At 32.1% G+C, this 19,549-nt stretch overlaps 1 protein-coding gene across 2 annotated transcripts in view; it reads left to right on the top strand.

Annotated features, from left to right (window-relative positions):
• The first annotated feature begins 356 nt into the window (after positions 1-356).
• The window catches only part of LOC107448651 (cytochrome P450 18a1), a 45,600-nt gene continuing 26,407 nt past the window's right edge, over positions 357-19,549 (top strand). The window contains exons 1-8 of one of the 2 annotated variants that reach the window (XM_016063948.5): positions 359-723; positions 4,710-4,831; positions 5,634-5,740; positions 7,854-8,161; positions 9,795-9,913; positions 12,276-12,531; positions 15,802-15,992; positions 18,795-19,164. In XM_016063948.5, coding sequence (XP_015919434.1) covers positions 479-723; positions 4,710-4,831; positions 5,634-5,740; positions 7,854-8,161; positions 9,795-9,913; positions 12,276-12,531; positions 15,802-15,992; positions 18,795-18,970 — 1,524 coding nt within the window. In that variant the 5' untranslated portion in view covers positions 359-478 and the 3' untranslated portion in view covers positions 18,971-19,164. Of the gene's footprint in view, positions 724-4,709; positions 4,832-5,633; positions 5,741-7,853; positions 8,162-9,794; positions 9,914-12,275; positions 12,532-15,801; positions 15,993-18,794; positions 19,165-19,549 lie in introns of those variants that run through there. The other variant, XM_087160952.1, reaches the window with a different exon arrangement.

Below are 19,549 nucleotides of genomic sequence, written 5' to 3'. Positions count from 1 at the left end.
TTAAGGGTAGTTGTTACAGAACACCTTATCATTAATAGATATATATTTCAGCTTTGAGTGCAACATAGTTTGACTATGAGCTATAAAACATAAGATAATTTTTTTATTTAAAATGGCTGGCTGATTTATAGAAATGAGAAAATCATGGCAGAAATATAAAAAACGTAAAATTACTTACACATTTATGTAAGCAATTATATATATTTTTCCTTTTGAATTAGTTATTTCAAAATATTTGTAATGTTTCATCTTTTTATGTTTTTTGAACTCTATTTTTAATTCTTTTCTGTTCTCGATAACGCGTTTTTTCATGCTAAATAAGCAATATCACCTGTGTAAAAAGATAAGATTAGCAGTTAAGAGATGGCAGAACAATTGATTCGTTTTATCACAAAAAACAAGAGATATTCACCTAGGAAAGTTTATAAATAAGAAGATTTCTAATTCATCTTTACTCTTTTTTACAAAAGGGGGTGAAATGGATAAGACAAAGCTTTTAGTTAGCGGGTGGGAGGTTAATTCCCTTACCAATACTTTATTGGTATTACTCGTTAGCTCTCTTTCATTATTTATATTGCAAAAAATTGTGAAGAAATTATGGAGTGGGAAAAAGCTTCCTCCTGGACCTCTAGGTTTGCCAGTACTAGGATATATTCCTTTTCTGGGTCCTGAACCTCATAAAAAAATTAACAGTTTGAGAAAAAAATATGGTGACATTATAGGGTAAGTAAACCTGATTTTCTTTTCATTTAAAATAAATTTTTATTTTAATAATAGGAGAGTTGTTAGGGTAGATTAATATAGGATTGCTGTCAGTTTCAAAATGTGCAAACTAAAGATACAGTAAAATTGACCAATGCTTATTTATTAAAATTAGTTTGAATTTTTCTTTTTGAAAAAAATTAATGTTTTTCATTTTGCAAAATTTCTTCAATTTGATTGCGTAAGAGTTAACATGATTTTTCGAAGTTTTTTCGTCAAGGAAGCTAAAAATAAGTTTAAGTGATGGTAGTTTAAAATAAAAATATAGTTTAAGTCATTACATTATAATTCAAAAGTATATATAGCATCTTCTGTGTAGAGCTGACAAAGAACTTAAATATTTTAAAAATTACTCAATTTTTTTTTAAAAATTCAAAATTTGGTGAAATTTTTCTCCCGTTGGAAAAATTTCAAAACCATTGCTTTATTCTCAGCACTAGCAGATTTTTATGAGCCCAAATAATGCAGTATTGGAATAAGGTTTATAATATTATAAAATTAGTCCACGAAGCTGTGAAACTGTAAGTAAGCATAGAGAGCGATGACTATAGATAAGCAAGACTTGACCTAACAGTATTGTTAACTTAACTTAATTGCTACAAACTTACAGATATCATGAAAATACCGTATTATTCGGGGAAGAAAATGTCACGCAATCAATGTGTCATTATCTGCGAAGCGATCATTGTGTTCAAGGGATTGTGTCATTATGGCATTAGCTTTATTAGGAGTAAAGGTGGTTGGTGTGCAATGCTGACTACATTGCGGCGATTAAGTTGAAATTGTGAAGCTATAAATTTCAATGACCAAGTGGCCCGTAAAGGGATGTTGCAGGAAATGCTTTGCTCCCCTATATGCCCCTGATATATATTCACAGATCATATCAAAATTTCGGATTTAACGCTGTTTTTCGAAGCTCTGTCGCCAAAGAAAAGAAAAAAGTTTAAGTGCCTTACACTTGAAGCAATGCGATGATTTTAAACTATATGTATAATCTTGCCGTGAAGAATTATCTGGGCTTTGGAATGGATAAATGACTTAAATATTTTAAAAGTTATTAAAATTTTTTAAAAATCGCCAATTTGGCGACATTTTCCCCACCTGGATGAAAATTATTGAAATCCCTGCCTTGTTCTTAGATTTTATGAGCCTGGATAATGCCGCATTAGAGTAAGTTTTTAAATATTAAAAGAAAATTAGACCACAATTGCTTTTCATTTCCACAAAACTATAGCTTTTCCCCATATTAATGTTTTGCGCCATTTTACAGCAGATTGATAGTCATCTTTTATTTATTATAATAGGCATAATGAAAATTGAAATTTTAAAATGTTAATTTTATGTTCGTTAAGATAATGGCATGAACTGAAAAAATTTAAAGGAAGCATATGCGTTAAGAATTTACACAGAGTTCAAAATTATTCTACTCATCTTACTTCTGAATTAATCTAGTTTATAAATCGTTTTTTTATTACACTGCGCTGCATAAAAGAATTATCTGTCACTATTTCTGCTGATTTTTATGTGACACGACCCAAATCCTACTAAGATTCCTGTTTCTCTTCCTCCCTTTGCATTTTTTGGGAACATCCCTTAAATAAGCATGTATTTTTTTCGGTAATTTTAAGGCTACGAACTTGATTTGGAAGGAAAAATAATTTTTTTGATCTCTAAGCTTTTTATCAGGGGCTAGAGAATTAAAAAGTTCAGAAACTTGAATAGTTCTTTCAAAAAAGAGGATTTTGGGGAATTTGTACTCGTAAATTAAGAAAAAAAATGAAGAATTTTTTTCCAGAGTTTTTTTAGTTCAATTTAAAAGTTCTACAACCTCCTTTTGCTCGCCTGAACACCCCATGTAATATAATATAAATATCTGTGACAATTTTGGATAAAAGAAGGTGAGGGAGAGAAATCAATTAATTCCTCACTGATTTTCCCTCCCACAACTGATCACGTTTTAGAATTTTTTTTACTTTCCTAGCCCCTAATGAAAAGTTTAAAGGTAAAATATTGTTCTTTTACTTTCGTATGGCAACAGTTTCACCAAAAACTCTAGTTTTTAATATTATAGCTCTGGATTTTTGCCAGAGTCAACAATATACCACAGTAAAAACACATTTAAACGAGTAAGTAATAATTTGCGTATTTCAATTTATTGCGTGTTTTCGTTTAATTTCTTGAGAGAAAAAGAAAGAAAATCATCAGCATTCAATTTAATGAAAATTCAGTGATTTTGTAACTCTTCCAACAGGTGGCACCACCGCGACAAAACTCCAGCAAATTTGGTAATAATTTCAAAACTGAAAACCGAATAAATTGTTTTTATGCTATACTCTAAGGTGCCATAATAAAATTACCATATATTACAAAATTTACTACCAAATATATGGTAAAAAAAAAACATATTTAATTTTTCCAAAATCATTATCAAAGAGCTTGGGTAAAATTTACCGAGATTTTGATGTTGCTATAGAGCCAGAGAGACGGTAGATTCTATCATATTCTGATAGTTTTGACTATACTATTTTTTTCTTAATGTACAGTAAAGCTTAGAATACTTCCAATTAAATGCCTTTTAATTTTGATGTTACAAATTGGGCAAAAAATCTTTAATTTTTATGTGAAAGTAAAATTCGTACGTTTTCTTAAATGAATGCAAAGCTTACTGCATGCATGTGTCATTGCACAGAAAAATCAACTATTGAAATAAAGCAACAATGGTTTGCTGCTGACCGTAAAAGTGATACTATATTGTATTTTTAATTAATTATTATACACTCTATAGCAAAAAGATCGACGCACCAAGAAGAAGTTGTCCGATTAAAACGAAAATTAGTGGATAGGAAGACAATGTGCAGAATAGTAAATGATTAAAATTTCAGAACAATTGAATAATTTATTGCAGAGTTACAGTAACAAGTTCAATAGGGTGTTGACCCGCCTCTAGCCTGGATGCAAGCTGCCACACGGCGTGGCATAGACCGATAAAGCTCCCGGATGGTCTCTTGCTGTATTTTCTGCCAAATTCGATTCAATTGTCGAACGAGGTCATCAACATTCCGTGCCAGATGCAATCGCCTTCCCATCATATCCCAGACATGCTCGATGGGAGAGAGATCTGGTGATCTGGCATGCCAAGGAAGAGTTTGACAAGCTTGCAGACAGTTCATAGCAACACGTGCCGTATGTGGTCTGGCATTGTCCTGCTGAAAAACCAGCCCAGGGAGCAGAAAAAAGGAATGGTAGCAAAACAGGTCTTACGATGTCGTCGACGTATCGCTGTGCAGTAAGTGTACCTCTAATGACGACTAATGAAAGGGGTCCGGCTGTCAAAGGAAATGGCATCCCAGACCATAATGCCTTGTTGAGGGCCGGTGAGGCAGGCAATAGTGAAGGCAGGATCCCCCCTCTGCCCTGTGCGTCTCCAAACACGTCTTCGATGATCGTCAGGACACAGTTGGAAGCGGGATTCGTCGCTAGAGACTATACGTCCCCAGTCGGCATCATTCCAGCCTGATCGAGCCATGCACCACTGTAATCTGGCACCAAGAAGCAATCGGATGATTGCTTCTTGGTGCGTCGATTTTTTTGTTATAGAGTGTATTTAGTTTTGAATATTTTTAAACAAAAATTTATTGTCACTTGGCATAAATTGCAAGTTTTCTGCAGAACAACCTTTATACTCGTAATGAAAATGCGTTTATAATTTGTTTTTGATTTATTTAAGCACTAATATCTCAGAAGATGAATCGATTTCATATTTGAGTTCTCGCAGTTCGCAGAAACAAATATTGGAAACTTATTATTCAAATTTAAAGTAGTTTAATAAACTACTTTAAATTTGAATTTGTATATAAATTTGTAACTTTCTAAATAACTAGAATTAGCTTAAAATTTTAATAACACTCTTTATGCAAATTTTATTTAATTATATATTTCGATTTTAGTTTGTATTTGGGAACAAAATATACAGTAGTTCTAAACGAGTATTCCATAATGAAGGAAGTATATTCTAATCCAGCAAGTTTAGATAGAGCAGTTGAGCAATTTGGCCATATAGCTGATTTCGGTAAGTATGTATTGTAGATCAACGTTTAAAATAAATTAATTTGATCAAATATCACTGATAAAAACCGTCTGGTCGAATTAAAATTGTTTTTTCAATAATTTACTAATCAATCGCAGCTATAATTCTAAAGGTGATATCTCAGTATGGCAATGTTTAACAAAATGAGATCGCTTAAAGCGAAACTTTATGTGCAAATGTATAATTTAACGTTTCTATTTGTTGTAAATATTGATAATTAAAAGAAAAAATCCTTAAAATTTGCATTCATTTTACTTAATTTCCTTCGATGTGGCTCAACTTGACGATTTCAGATGAATTAAAAGTATTTATCAAGACATAACTTTAGGTTCTTCAGGAGATAACTTTAATTTTATCCAAGCTTTGTACATCGAAGACAAAAGTAATTTATGATAGCTTATCTTTTTTTTTCTTTTTCTAAGATCTTTTTTCTCACATGATAAACGAGTGCAAATAAACAAAGGCACGTTTTAAGTGTTCTTTCGTTAATAATATTCACAAGATGTATATTCTTATTTAATTAACAACTCTCCAACGACTTTGTAATTGACTTTTCCTCCCTGATTTTCATCTCCTTCAACGCAAGAAAGGTTGATTATACTAATTTTCACCAGTAGAGCTTTAGAGTAGACTGATTAAGTACACTATAGCCACTTTTATGAGTATAGCTGAGGTCATTCGAAAGTTAAGTATTCGGCTGTTGTATACACATATGCGAGATATACAAAGTTTGTTTCTGTTTGTAGTAAGAGAATAAACAGTTTTATGTTGATGTTTTGACCAGGTTTCGGCAATTTGAATGGAAAGGCATGGCAAGATCAAAGGAAATTTACAATGTCTACAATGAAAGATTTGGGTATCGGAAAAGAATATTTCGAAGAAGTGGTCAGGGTAAGTGACATTTTCTACTGGAATCGCTTAGAACATTTTATCTAAATTTTTTCACTTCAAATCCTAAAAAATATGGAAATTTGATCTTGGAATATTTTAGGATTTTGTCTTTTTTATCATGGATGATAAAAAGTTTTAATTTTCAAATGGAATGTCACAGAATAGACTAAAATCTAAGAAAACTAAATTACACTGAGGAGCAAAGTTTTTGTTGCATTTGTACAAATACTTAATATTGCCTAATTCCGGTGTGGATGTATCAAATCTGAAATTTGTTTTGCTCCTAAAGCTGCAGATATTTTTTAAAATGTCATTTCTGGTCTATTTTTTGTTGAAGCGTACAAGTTTAAAAACGTTGTATAGAACAAGGGGTCGGGCAAATATTGCATCAAACCTTTAGGGGAACTATAACTTTAAACTTTTTTTTCTAAAAAATATGCTACCCAAACTAAAAAAAGTCAAGAATCAAGTTTTTTTATTTATTAAAAAGTCGAACAGAAGAGCGGGTCATTAAAAACCGCTGGATAGGAAATTCACTTTCTGAAAATATCATCGTACGCTGCTTGGGGTACTTCCTTATAATGACCTGTTCAGAAGCATGAAGACGCAATTTTGATCTTAATCGTGTGCTCCAACTCTCATAGAGGTTGGTCGCAACATTTAATTTTACCCCTGTTATATATAACTTTTTTAAATGTAAGCATTTAGACACAAAATAGACAAAAAATATATGATTGAAAGAGCTTTAGTTTGGAGAGAGAGACCGATTGCAGATTTGAAATCAGCGATACGAAAGTATATAAGATCTGTTAAAAAAATCCCATGCAACTGAAGAAAAAAAATGTTCCCCAGTGTATTAGTTACAATGAATAATACTTAAAACACCATAAATTATTATCACAAAAAATTATTATTATTTGCTAAGAAACATAATTAATTAAATAATCATAATTAATTAAATAATCTTAATTAATTAAATAATCATTATTCACATTAAATAATTAAACATTATAAAAATCATTATCAAATGTAAAAATGCAATGTAATTACGTACAATAATAAATTGCTTTCAATAATAATTTACGTCAATGTTTAATATATGAATTTCGAATATACCAACTTACTTGTCAAATGATTTATCACTTTTAAAATACATTAAAGTCCCGATTATCTGAGTTAATGGGGACCGCAACAAACTCGGATAACTGAAAAACTCGGTTAAAGCGAAGAGTATAAAAACGGAAAGAAAAAGAGAAGGTATAAATGTAATATATTTAAGAAATACAAAATGTATACCACATAGAATTCATATTATAATTAAAAAGTTTACTTAAAAACATTTAAAAAGCATACTTTACGAGAATTAAATAGTTTTTACTTAAAAAAAGTCCTAAATCGTTTTTCGTTCTACGTAACTTTGGTGCTTTTCTGTAGTAATGTTTCGCCTTTTTTAGGGATAACAGGAAGGCTGGTGTCGCCTCTTTTTGTTGTTCTATATATTCAATAGTACATTCGATAGCTTTTAGTCCATCTATATGAGAGATTTTTATATGTTGATTTTAATAATCACTGTCTTCATCATCTTCGCTAGATTCATTATCATTATTGACGATATTAACGATAATTTCATCAGACCAAGTTGTTGGATTTTGTTTTTCTGAGTGTTTTGAAGATAAAATTCAGATTTATTTTTCAGCGGTTTTTTTAAAAATAAACTAGAACAAAAAAAATCCTTGAAATATTTGATAGCTCGGTTAAAGCGGAAACTCGGATAACCGGGGCTCGGATAATCGGGACTCTACTGTAATCATAAAATATCATCGCAATTGGACTGAATAACGATGATTTTTTATTGTGAGTTTAGTTAGTGGTCACCACTACTTGAGGTGACCACTAAGGTTAACCAACCTACTATTTATACCTTTTAATGACGAATATGTTGTTGATTATCCTTCTTTACTAGATAGCAGGACCGAAAATCAACCCTATGCTCACCTGTAACTCACCTTTCGTTTGGAAATTACACTTTATTATGAGATATACTTGCTTCAGCACATTTTGAAATATATTTACAGTAATGCGAGAAATAAAATTTTTTCTTTTATGCAAACAGGATGAAGTAGCTGAATTTATAAAATATTTGAAGACACTTGATGGAAAGCCAACACATATCTTTCAACCCTTGCAGTTTTCAATAGCTTCGAACATTATTGCCTTCTTGATTGGGAGGAAACTGGACAAGGTAAAAGAAGCAGACATCATTCAGCTTTCAATGGATTTTAACCGAATAATCTTTCAAGTCAGCGGGACAACAATGGCTGTTGTTAACGTGCCCGGCCTTTCAAAACTTTATCAATTCCTGGGTATTGCTGGTTTCAAAGAGGCTGCTCGTGTCTCCAAAGATTTCAATGGTTTCTTCAGGTATGTCGGTGTTAAGTTCACAGTTAGAAATTCTAAGGTGCGATGATATTACTTGAATTTAATGCAGCCTTAATATGGTACCATTGTTTTATGTTTCTTAAATTTATGTGAGAGGAGGATACACCACGAGCGAAACTTTTCATTGCAAATTAAATTCTTTTTCACTTCCATAACTAATTTAAGAGATTGAAAGAGTGAGTTCGAAAAACCTATAGTAAGTCATGGAGTATCAAATACTGGAAAGAAATTTTCAAAATATTAAAATGATTACAAATCACGAGAGGAAATTTAGGATTACTCAATGGAAAAGTTTTTTTCCAATAATTAGTTTGTATTTTAAATTTTTTTTCTTCAGCAATAGAAACTTTATGGTTTTCTCCAGAATTGCCTGAACTCATTTTTTCAATACTTTAAATTTTAAATTAGTTACGGGGGGGGGGGAAGAAAACTTCGGATGCAAGGTTTCTCCAGTGATATAAAGGCTTCTTAAGGATCAATTTGAATATGGTTAAATTTGACGGCTTATAAAGTTGTAGCAAATTTTTAACAAAATTTAGGTCAGTAGCTAAATAATTTTTCTGAAAGTGTACGGATAAGAAAAATTAGTTTTCAATTTTTTTTCAATCACTCATTACTTTATAATGCTCTTTTGTTGTTTTTTCGCCGTTTTTCTTGTAGTTTTAAGTGATTACTTTTGCTTATTCCTATATTTAAAGTAGGGGCAGTTGGAATTATCTAGTATTTGAATTGGCAAAAGAAAAAGAGTTTCGTTAATTAAATATGAGATGTCACCATGAAAAATTTATTATTTACAACAACTTTATTCTTAACATTTTTATTAGAGCTCTCTCATAGTAATTTCCAACCGAAAGTTTCGTTAACACTAGATTCCTCAAGGAAGTCATTTTGACTGCTTTTTAACTGTTTTTTCATTTGCAAAAAATGTACAAATGATAATGCATAAATTATTTTTTTCCCAGCGAAGAAAATTTTTTTTTATTGTTGATACTTACTAATAACTTGTTATATTGTAAATAATATAAAAAATATTAAAAATTAATTAAACAAACTTCTTTACACTTCACAATGCAGTTATTTTGACTGCTTTTGGGCAATCTAGGTATATATTAAGTTTCAGTCTTTCAAGTGTTAAGCCCTTAATATTTATCCTATGTATATTTCAATCATTTTATTCCGTGGTTCGTTAATGTGTTGTTTAGAAGTGTTGTTTAACCCGGAATAGCTACCCATCCAAATGTAGTGCATACTGTGCATACTCAGGTCGTTTTGATGTATGGGTAGTTATTGTGTTGTTTAAAAGTGTTGTTTAGCCCGTAATAGCTACCCACCCAAATGTAGTGTAACTGTGCATACTCAGGTAATTTTGATGGGTAGTTATTGTGTTGTTTACCTTTAATGGCTACTCCTCCAATTGTAGTGTAAACTGTATATAGTCAGGCTATTTTGAACCAGGTGCAGCTATTAAGGATTAAACAACACAACTTTGATGAACTTTTTTAACTTGATTTAAAAGAAATTTTCTTTGGATTCTTTAAAACTCTACTTTTCCGTTATCAATCGTTTTTCATCAGCTAAAAACTTGATAATGCACGTTTTTTCTCTATATTTTTAGGAGGGAGGTGGAAAATCGCTTGAAATCATCGAGCTCCCAAGTATCTCATGATTTTCTAGGTGTTTATTTAGAAGAATTAAGTAAATTAGGAAGCGAAGCTAGAGAAAAGTATTTTTCAGGTACTAATAATTAATTTCTTCAATTTTTCTTAAAAATTGAAACTTATTCATTATAATTAGTGAAGTGTTGGTAATAAATATTTAATATTCTATTTCTTTACAACACATTGAATAAATTACTGCAATTGTTTATTATTATTTTTCATATTTTAAGTCAAGTACTGGTTTAATTATTTCAGTGATATTTAGAAAATATACTAAAAAAAGAGCTTATACTAACTCTGATTATCAGAATGAATTTTGACGCAACACAACTGCTTAAAATAAAATCTCTTTTTATTACGCGAAGTAAATCATTTAATAATTTTTCAAAAATATCCCGAAAAAAATATATTAGATAGAAATTATCACCAATCCTGGTGAGTAAGTTTTAGAAATTTTTCTGACTGATTAAAGTTTTGGAGGAATCTAGCCTAACTATACTGGTCATGACCACTTTTTTAGACATTTGCTGTTGTTGCTAATCTCGGATTCGTTTAGCAGTGCTCCATGAATCCGAACACCCCCAAAAAGTCCATAAAAAGACTGGAGTCTCGCTGGATCTCATCTTTACCGAACCCCAAACAAGTCAGAATATGTGCAGGGCACCAATGACATTCAGGAAAGGTTTTTTGGCCCCGATTGAAAGTAAGGGATCTAGTGTGGCCACTCAAGAAGCCTGAAAAGGCAGTTTGATGTGCTCTAGGTCTAAGATTGAAAGATTCTCCCGTTTTTTTTTGCAAAATACCAAGAGTGGTTGGGTGGAGTTCTTATGGTCTTGTTTAATTTCATTTTTGCCAGGGAAGAAATTTCACTAAAGGTAAGCTTCCCACAATGATCAGCGTCTACTTCGGCAGCGGATTTGGTCAGGAAGTCAGTCCTCTCATTCCCATCAACCCCAACATGTGAGGGAATCCACTGAAAGTGTTTAGAATGGTTGGATGAGAGCCTGTCAATTAGGTCTAAAATATCAAGGCTGGTCTGATCTCCGATAATATCCCAATTAGAGATATGCTGGATTGAGGCACGACTATCAGTAAATATCCAACATTTATATGCATTTAGACATTTATATACCATAAATGAAACTGATTGTATGAATAACCTAATTGACATATAAGTGAATTTAATTAAACGGGTTTTAAAGTTTTTAGATTTATTATAAGATTGCTTGTATTTCTTGATGACAAGCTAACATTTGACGAAATCTATGATATCCTAACATTCAATTAAGCTATTTGCGTTATGGCTTAGGTTATAGTTTTCTGCCAAACGACAAGTTATTTGAAATTATTCGCCTGCTGTTTATGCCCAAATGCAATATCATTTTTCCATATCAAAAACACCCATAGACAGTCCTTTGGATCCTTCATCCACTGAGATCCTCGGACATAATATAAATAATTGTATCTCTATTCAAAATAATTGTATCTTTTGTAGTTACATAAAACTAAAATAAGAACTTTTCACAACAGATTTTAGTTTTTCAAAGATATATAATAATTGTTTGTGTAATAAATGTATAAATAATTGTATCTTTTATTCAAAATGACGCCCGGTGGCTGAGCGGTAGCGCTTCGCGCTGTCGTGCCACAGGTCCCTGGTTCGATCTTCGGGTCGGGCAAGGTTGACTCAGCCTTTCATCCCTTCAGTGGGTCGATAAATGAGTACCAAGCATGCTTGGGAACTAAACACTGCCACAGGTTCTTGGTTCGATCTTCGGGTCGGGCAAGGTTGACTCAGCCTTTCATCCCTTCAGTGGGTCGATAAATGAGTACCAAGCATGCTTGGGAACTAAACACTGGGGGTTTCGCGTTCGGTTGACCACCTAACCGGAACATCTGCTCCTGCACCCCAGAGCCCAAAGGTAAAGAAAACTGAGATAGGCACAGTAGGCCTTGGCCTTCTATGGGCTGTCGCGCCAATGAGTTTTAGTTTATTCAAAATAATTGTATCTTTTGTAGTTAAATAAGACTAAAATAAGAACTTTTCTCGACAGATTTTAGTTTTTCAAAGATGTCATTATACAATTTTTCCACCCTTGTATTCAATTTTTTTTTGATGATCCATGTTGCAAACTTTGAAACAGTTAGAAACCTATGAACTTCTCGCCACGCTATAAAAATTCCCGATCAAGTTACGCAAAAAGTACCGGCACTTAGGGTACCGATACTTTTTGCCGTAAAATCCCTTTTTACTTTAAAATATTACGGAACAAAAAGTCATTCATAGTCACAAAGTCAGTGGGTACATAGACGCTCTTCTGTTGCCTTTTACTATTTTGTAGATAGGTTTCAGAATTGGCATCAAGAGCCGCCATTGGAAATAATAAAGTCATATTTGTGTACCATTTGTTTGTTTATATCAAATCATTGTTTTTCAGAAAAAATGTTGGTGGGCAATGCTGTTATATTGTTTGTTGGGGGAAGTGACACAATTTTCGCTTCATTGATTTGGCTGTTGAGATTGATGGCGGATCGTAAAGATGTGCAAGACAAAGTGTACGCCGAAATAAAGAGTGTTCTTGGAATGGACGGTAAAGCAAAATATGAAGAAAGAGATTTGATTCCTTACACTTTTGCTGTACTAATGGAAGCGCAACGATATTCTGGTTTCGTCAGAATACCTGCAAGTAGAATGTTAGTAATTAATTTTAATTATTTCGTAATTACTTTTCTTTAACACTGTAAAAATGTTTGTTGTTTAGCTGACACCATTTTTGATGTTGAGGTAAGCTAACATTTTTTACAGTGCATATAGTCACATTATTTATTTACTTTTTCCCATTTATAGTTTTGCTTATTTATTCGACTTTATTCGTTTGTTTACTGACACACATTTTCATGCGCATTAGAATCACTTTAGTGGCTTCATTGCGAAAACATTAGGTTTATAAAACAAGCATATTTTAATAGTATGTTTGCTCTAATTATTTCAAACAATATTTATTTTGTCAATTTAGTTAAATATTTTCTACTACAACTACAGTTCTGTACTTAAAAAGATATTCAGTTTACCTCAACACCAAAAATTGTAGCAACTATGCACCAATTTTCTTTTTTACAGTGAGTGCTGTTGTTGCCAGATTTAGACAAAATTATCAATGTTGATGATGTACTAAATTTGGTTCGTATAATTAACACATCCCTCAATAAGTCTCCGGCTTAGATAAGAAAAATAATTTTTTAAAAAAATTATATTTTATTCGTTAACATACTCCCATTCAAGAAACATACATTCATTCCAACGCTTTTCTAACTTTTCGATGCTTTTTTTGTAGAGCGTATTTGTCTCTCAAAACAGGCTTCGGAGTTTCAAAAATAATTTCTTCATATTTCTATGGAGCATCTGTAGAGCGTATTTGTCTTTGCTCTCAAAACAGGCCTCAGAGTTTCAAAAATGATTTCTTCATATTTCTTTGGAGCATCTGTAGAGCGTATTTGTCTTTGCTCTCAAAACAGGCCTCAGAGTTTCAAAAATGATTTCTTCATATTTCTATGGAGCATCTGTAGAGCGTATTTGTCTTTGCTCTCAAAACAGGCCTCAGAGTTTCAAAAATGATTTTTTCATATTTCTTTGGAGCATCTGAAGAGCGTATTTGTCTTTGCTCTCAAAACAGGCCTCAGAGTTTCAAAAATGATTTCTTCATATTTCTTTGGAGCATCTGTAGAGCGTATTTGTCTTTGCTCTCAAAACAGGCCTCAGAGTTTCAAAAATGATTTCTTCATATTTCTATGGAGCATCTGTAGAGCGTATTTGTCTTTGCTCTCAAAACAGGCCTCAGAGTTTCAAAAATGATTTCTTCATATTTCTATGGAGCATCTGTAGAGCGTATTTGTCTTTGCTCTCAAAACAGGCCTCAGAGTTTCAAAAATGATTTTTTCATATTTCTTTGGAGCATCTGTAGAGCGTATTTGTCTTTGCTCTCAAAACAGGCCTCAGAGTTTCAAAAATAATTTCTTCATATTTCTTTGCAGCATCTTTTTGAGATCTGCAAGGAGTTAGTACACACTAAGGGAGAGATATCGAGAGTATGGTGGGAGGGGAAATAATTCAAACCGTAATTCATTAAATTCAGCTATTGTTCTATTCAGCACAAGACAGTGCTCCTTGTAGCTATTCAGCTACAAAGGGCACTGTCTTGTAAAAACAGAACTTTTTTTTCTTCGCATGTGAAGTCGCTTTTTCTTGATTTCCTCGCTCAGTCGATCTAATAATGCCATGCAATATTCGCCATTGATAATTTTATCTTTTTCAAGGTATTCGATGAACAAAATAACACGCGCGTTCAAAAAATACCGAGGCCATAAGCTTACCAGCTAACTTTTGAGTTTTTGATCGCTTTGGACGACTTTCACTGGCTGCTGCCCACTCAGCTGTCAGAGATCTTTTTATTCAGGAGTGTAGTAGTGGATTCATGTTTCATCCATTGTCACATACTGACCAATCCTTTTCCTTTCCTTTTCCAAGATATCCTTTTTTTCCGATTTAAAAGCTCCAAACAGTGTTCTGAATCGTCGACACTTTGCTATTTTTGGTTCGGTATGAGTAAAAGTGACAAACATTTCGAACTTAGCAACTTTCGCATGCTCAAGTTTTTATGCAAAATTGTAAACACCCTAACTTTTGATATCCTTAAGTTGTCAAACTCACGCAACTTCACTTTACGATTCTTTAAAACTATTTTATGAACTTTTTTGATATTTGGAACAACGGTTGATTTTGGACGACCAGAGCGTTCAGAATCATCTGTGTTCTTACGACAACGTTTGAATTCAGCATACCAGTCACTAATAGGTGCATAGTCTCCATAACCCTTATCGAGCCAATGTTTTGCTTCAACTGTATTTTCCTCCCATCAAAAATCAATGTTTAATCAAAACACGAAATTCTTTTTTTCCCATTGTTTCAAAAATTATAAAATTAGGATCACTAAAACCACTTGTAACCTCTAAACTATTGATCAGAGTGTCATGAAATTTTGACAATTATCCTCTGAAAGTTGTTACCATCCAGAAACCACACGATTCTGCCAGCAGTGCTGCCATATATGTGTTAGACCAGAGACTTTTTGAGTAATGTGCTACGTTTCGAAAAAATAAAAGCAAGCATTGCTTCCTTAGATCTAATTTTTTGTTACATAAATTTTAAATAGGAACCTGCAAAAATAAATATAGATTAAAACAATGCCAAGTCAAAACATACACCTTATTCAGGAAACAGAAGGTACTACCAAGTACTAAATTGATCTAATGATAGAGATAAGCCAGCAGTGTAATATAATGAATTTGTTATTTTGACTTTTTTATTTTAAATTTTTTATTTTTTCATTGTTAAAGTATTAGAAGCAACCAAATTCTTATAATTATTTTGCCAGGGACGTAAAATTACTGCTGAAAATAGTGACAAGATGTTGAAATTAAAATAAAAATGTTACAGAAACCATTTATCTGTTTTTTGGTGTAACTTAATTTTTTATTGCTCAGCGTCACTGCGCAATTAAGATTATATGTAATAATAGGGGCTATTCCTCCTGCTCACTTTGCTCATCAACCTCAATGACTGCTTCGCTTTAATTTTCGTTTCTTGATGTTAAACAGAAAGGAGAATTAACAGACTTAAAAAGAGAATTTTAAACATTAAATTAAACTCGTATTTAATTTCCAGTTACTATAAAAATTTTATATATTGGCTAAAAGATGAAGTAGTAGCTGTGCGAAAGAAACTTCTTGTATTGCTTTAAAATTTTAAATAGTTGTTTGCTATTGATTATTTATTAATGCTATTGATATTATAGAACGTATTCAAGTTTCTCTTTAAATCTAGAAATTTATTTCTTATCTAGACTATTTGTAGAAATTTTGTTTTATTATGATATACAATTTATTTTATTTTATTGTACTTGTTAGAGCCACCGAAGAAATAAACATTAAGGGATATACCATACCTAAGGGATCATATATCTGCAGTAATCTTTGGGCTATTCATCATGATCCAAATTATTGGAAAGAGCCCATGAAATTTAAGCCTGAAAGATTTTTATCTGATGATGGTAAAAAGCTTTTGAAAAGTCCTCCTAGTTTTGCTCCATTTTCAATAGGTAAGTGCAAATATTAGTGAAATGGATAATCTCAAATAAACTGATGCGAAAAAATTACCGAAAATAAAGTACTTCTTATTGCTTCAAAGTTAAATTATAAGTACTTGAAACTAGTCAAATTGAGTCGGAATCGAGTACTTGAAACTAGTCGAAGTTCTTCAATTCAAATGACGATGGGTGTCGTCTCGAGTGCTCAAGACGTGTAGAACTTTTTGACATTATTTCGCGGTTAGAGCTCTAGAAATATGTTGATCTTTCTCACACTTCATATGACGATGGGTGTCGTCTCGAGTGCTCGAGAATTGTTGAACTTTTTAACATTATTTCGCGGTTCGAGCTATAGAAATGTGTTGATCTTTCTCACACTTCATATGACGATGGGTGTTGTCTCGAGCGCTCGAGACGTGTTGAACTTTTTGACATTATTTCATGGTTTCGAGATTTTGAAATATGTTGATTAGGACTGGGCTATAAATCGATGTATCGAGACATACCGATTTAACGCATATATCGGCAAGACGATACAGCGACTTTCATTCAAGGCGATGCATCAGAAATCTGATTTAAGCCGTCGAGTAAAGGCAACGAGCGCAAAACGATATAGCGATATAAGACACGCAAGGATATAAGAACGATATAGCGATATAAGACTCTTCTCTTACGTTCCGATGTCGACTCGCGCTGTGGAAAACGATGTTCGTTTCGTTATGTTGAAATGGCCTTGATTGGTGAGCTGTAGAATCAGAATCAGAGTTTTGAGAACACATATCGTTATATCGCATGTTCCTTTTCGCACCTCTTAGCTTTTTTTTTTCGTTGTCGCGACTTTACTTGTAGATTATTTTCAGTGGGACTAACTTCGTGATCGCCGATGTTACCTTGTTCTGAAGGCAATCTATTATTGAAAAGAATATATAAAGAAGAGTTTCTTCATTAATTAGATAAGTTTTTTTTAAAAAAAACTTCTTTTTATTTTTAAATGTGAAAATTATCGGCAATCTAATTTAGGCTCCCATAAAGAATTGTATTTGTTAGGTTATTTTTTTACTTTCTTTTAATTTATTAAAAACTTTTTTGATGAAACTTCTAATAATTTAATGAGTTTTTATTACTGATTTTAAATTTATAAATCTTGTTGTTTTAATGTTTAGAAATAAAGTTAAAACAAAATTTATTTTTGTCATTTGGATTTGGACATTAAGTCAATTAACTTTGTTTATACAAAAAAATTTGAAAGGTTCGCGTATTTTATTCTTTTTTTTAAATCATTTAGCACTTCGTTTTATTAGAGAGTATAATAATTTTTTTTAAAAATATTCTTTTCATATTATTTGTTAATTAGCTAAATATATTATCGAATATCACAATTTTTTTATTTTTAAGAAATTAAATCTTACTTTGTTTTTCGTTCATAATTCGGTCATTATTTAATTTAATTTAATTATTTATCTGAAATGATAAGGTCCCGCAGTGGACTGATCGTTAAGACACGGTTCCCTGCAGATCACCGAAGTCACGCGTCACTGGCTGCGGTCAGTGTGCGGGTGAGTGACCACTTGGATCAGTCTGCGTAGAGACCGAGGGTGTGCGGTATTGGTCCTCGTTAAACTGTCCTACCGTAAAGTGCTCGACTTCGCGTGCAGGTCGTCGAGCTACCGAAGCGGGGGTGCCATCCCATCTGCAGAGGATCAAAATTGTGATGGCATGTCTTCGGATCATCCTCAGGGATGTTTCCCAGACCGTCGCCAATAGCCCATTGTGCAGCTCTAGTGTGACGTAAATGAACTATAATAGAACTATAATAACTGAAATGATAATAATAAAAAATAGTGTTTTAAAAGCGTTTTTTTTCTAAAATTTATTTAGCACTTTGTTTTAAACATACAAATAATTTTTAACGTTTCATTTAGAAATTGAACATTACGAAGTTAATAATTATGTAATTATTTATGCATAATAGTACAAGAAAATATTAATTTGTAAAAAGCGCTTTAAAAAAGTTTTTAACACTTTGTTTTACGCGTATTATGAATTTCTAAACAAACATTTCAATAAATATTTTAAGTAAGATTTGTACATTGTAGTCAATTTATTTAATATCTTTCTTAAGCAAAACATATATATCTTCAAATTTATAAATTGATTTAAATCAATCTGAGTATGAAGTTTTGATAGAAATCTGATTTTCTGTGAATTACAAGTAAATGAAATTCAAAAATACTATATCGCGATACATCGCTATATCGCGATGCAAAACTGACGATGCATCACGATATATAATTTCTAACATCGCCCAGTCCTAATGTTGAACTTTCTCATATAATGACGATGGGTGTCGTTTTGAGCATGCTCAAAGCATGTTTAACTTTCTCACATTTCAAAAGTAAAATAAAAATCAAAGATTTTATTTTCAGGTATGTCGATATCAGTTTTAAAATGTTGTATGATCTTATGGAATTTTAAAGTTATGTTATATTACGTTTGAAAGAAAAAAAAAACAGGCAAATGTACAGCTGTAAATTTATTTTTTAATGTAAATATCTGAATAATGTTATTGCTTTACAATTTTGAGAAAATTATTAATCTGAGTTCGCAAACTATTAAAAGAATTTTCTCCTAATCTAATAAAGTGATGACTCTATAATTAAAAGTTTTGTTAAGAACAAATAGAAAATCTGGCTTAAGAATCTAGATTAATATGGTTATCATACTCAGAGACACTGTATTAAGTTTTGATTTTCCGAATTTCTTTAAGAGGAAATGATTTTTTGTCAGATGAGCTTACATTTGAGCTTTTTTTAGGAAGAAGAAATTGCCCCGGTGGAGTAACTGCTTGGATGGAAATTCTTTCTTATTTTACTGAGATTATGAAATATTATGAAGTTTCTACTGCACCAGGAGAAAAAGTAGATTTCACAGCAACACCTGGTCTCATTGCGGCCCTACTCCCTCAACAACTCTCCTTCAAGCTGAGATAAGGGAAATGATAATCGCCAAAAAAATTGAAGTTTGAAATCGGACTTGAGAAAATTCTACATCAATAGAAAACTTGTGATGCATGAAATACGCAATAAAGAAGAAAACATGATTTGAATTTTTTCAGTTCTGACGCAGTGTATGACAAAAATGTATTGTTTTATTATTATTATTACAATAAAGTTTTCTCAGTTTATTTCTTTGGATTTTTGTTTAATGATCGAAGATATATGCAGTTGAAGAGTTAAAAGAAAAGTCATTTACAGAGAAAATGACAAATTAATATGATTCAGGGTGAAATAGATTTTTGTGGTTTCCGTAGTTATAAATTTTTTTCAGAATATAAATAATATTTAATCATATATAACTATAATATGTCTAAAACTTTTGTACTGAACCAGGGAGACTCTGGGGATAGAGCGCTGGCCTCCCAGGCTTGAATCCCAGCGATAGCTGTTCGATATGAATTCTGCACCCGGCTCGCATCGACCACTGAGCAAACGTAAAGTTTCCTCGGTAGTAGAGGGATCATGGGTTAGACTCTCCTTGCCATCAGGCTAACCGTGGGAGATTTTCGTGAT

The sequence above is a fragment of the Parasteatoda tepidariorum genome, chromosome 4, assembly GCF_982258835.1.
Source record: "Parasteatoda tepidariorum strain Cologne lab strain chromosome 4, Ptep-v5.0, whole genome shotgun sequence".
NCBI classification, from domain to species: Eukaryota; Metazoa; Arthropoda; class Arachnida; order Araneae; family Theridiidae; genus Parasteatoda; species Parasteatoda tepidariorum.
The sequence above is the reverse complement of the archived record's forward strand: the minus strand, read 5'-3'. Positions and strand labels throughout refer to the sequence as shown.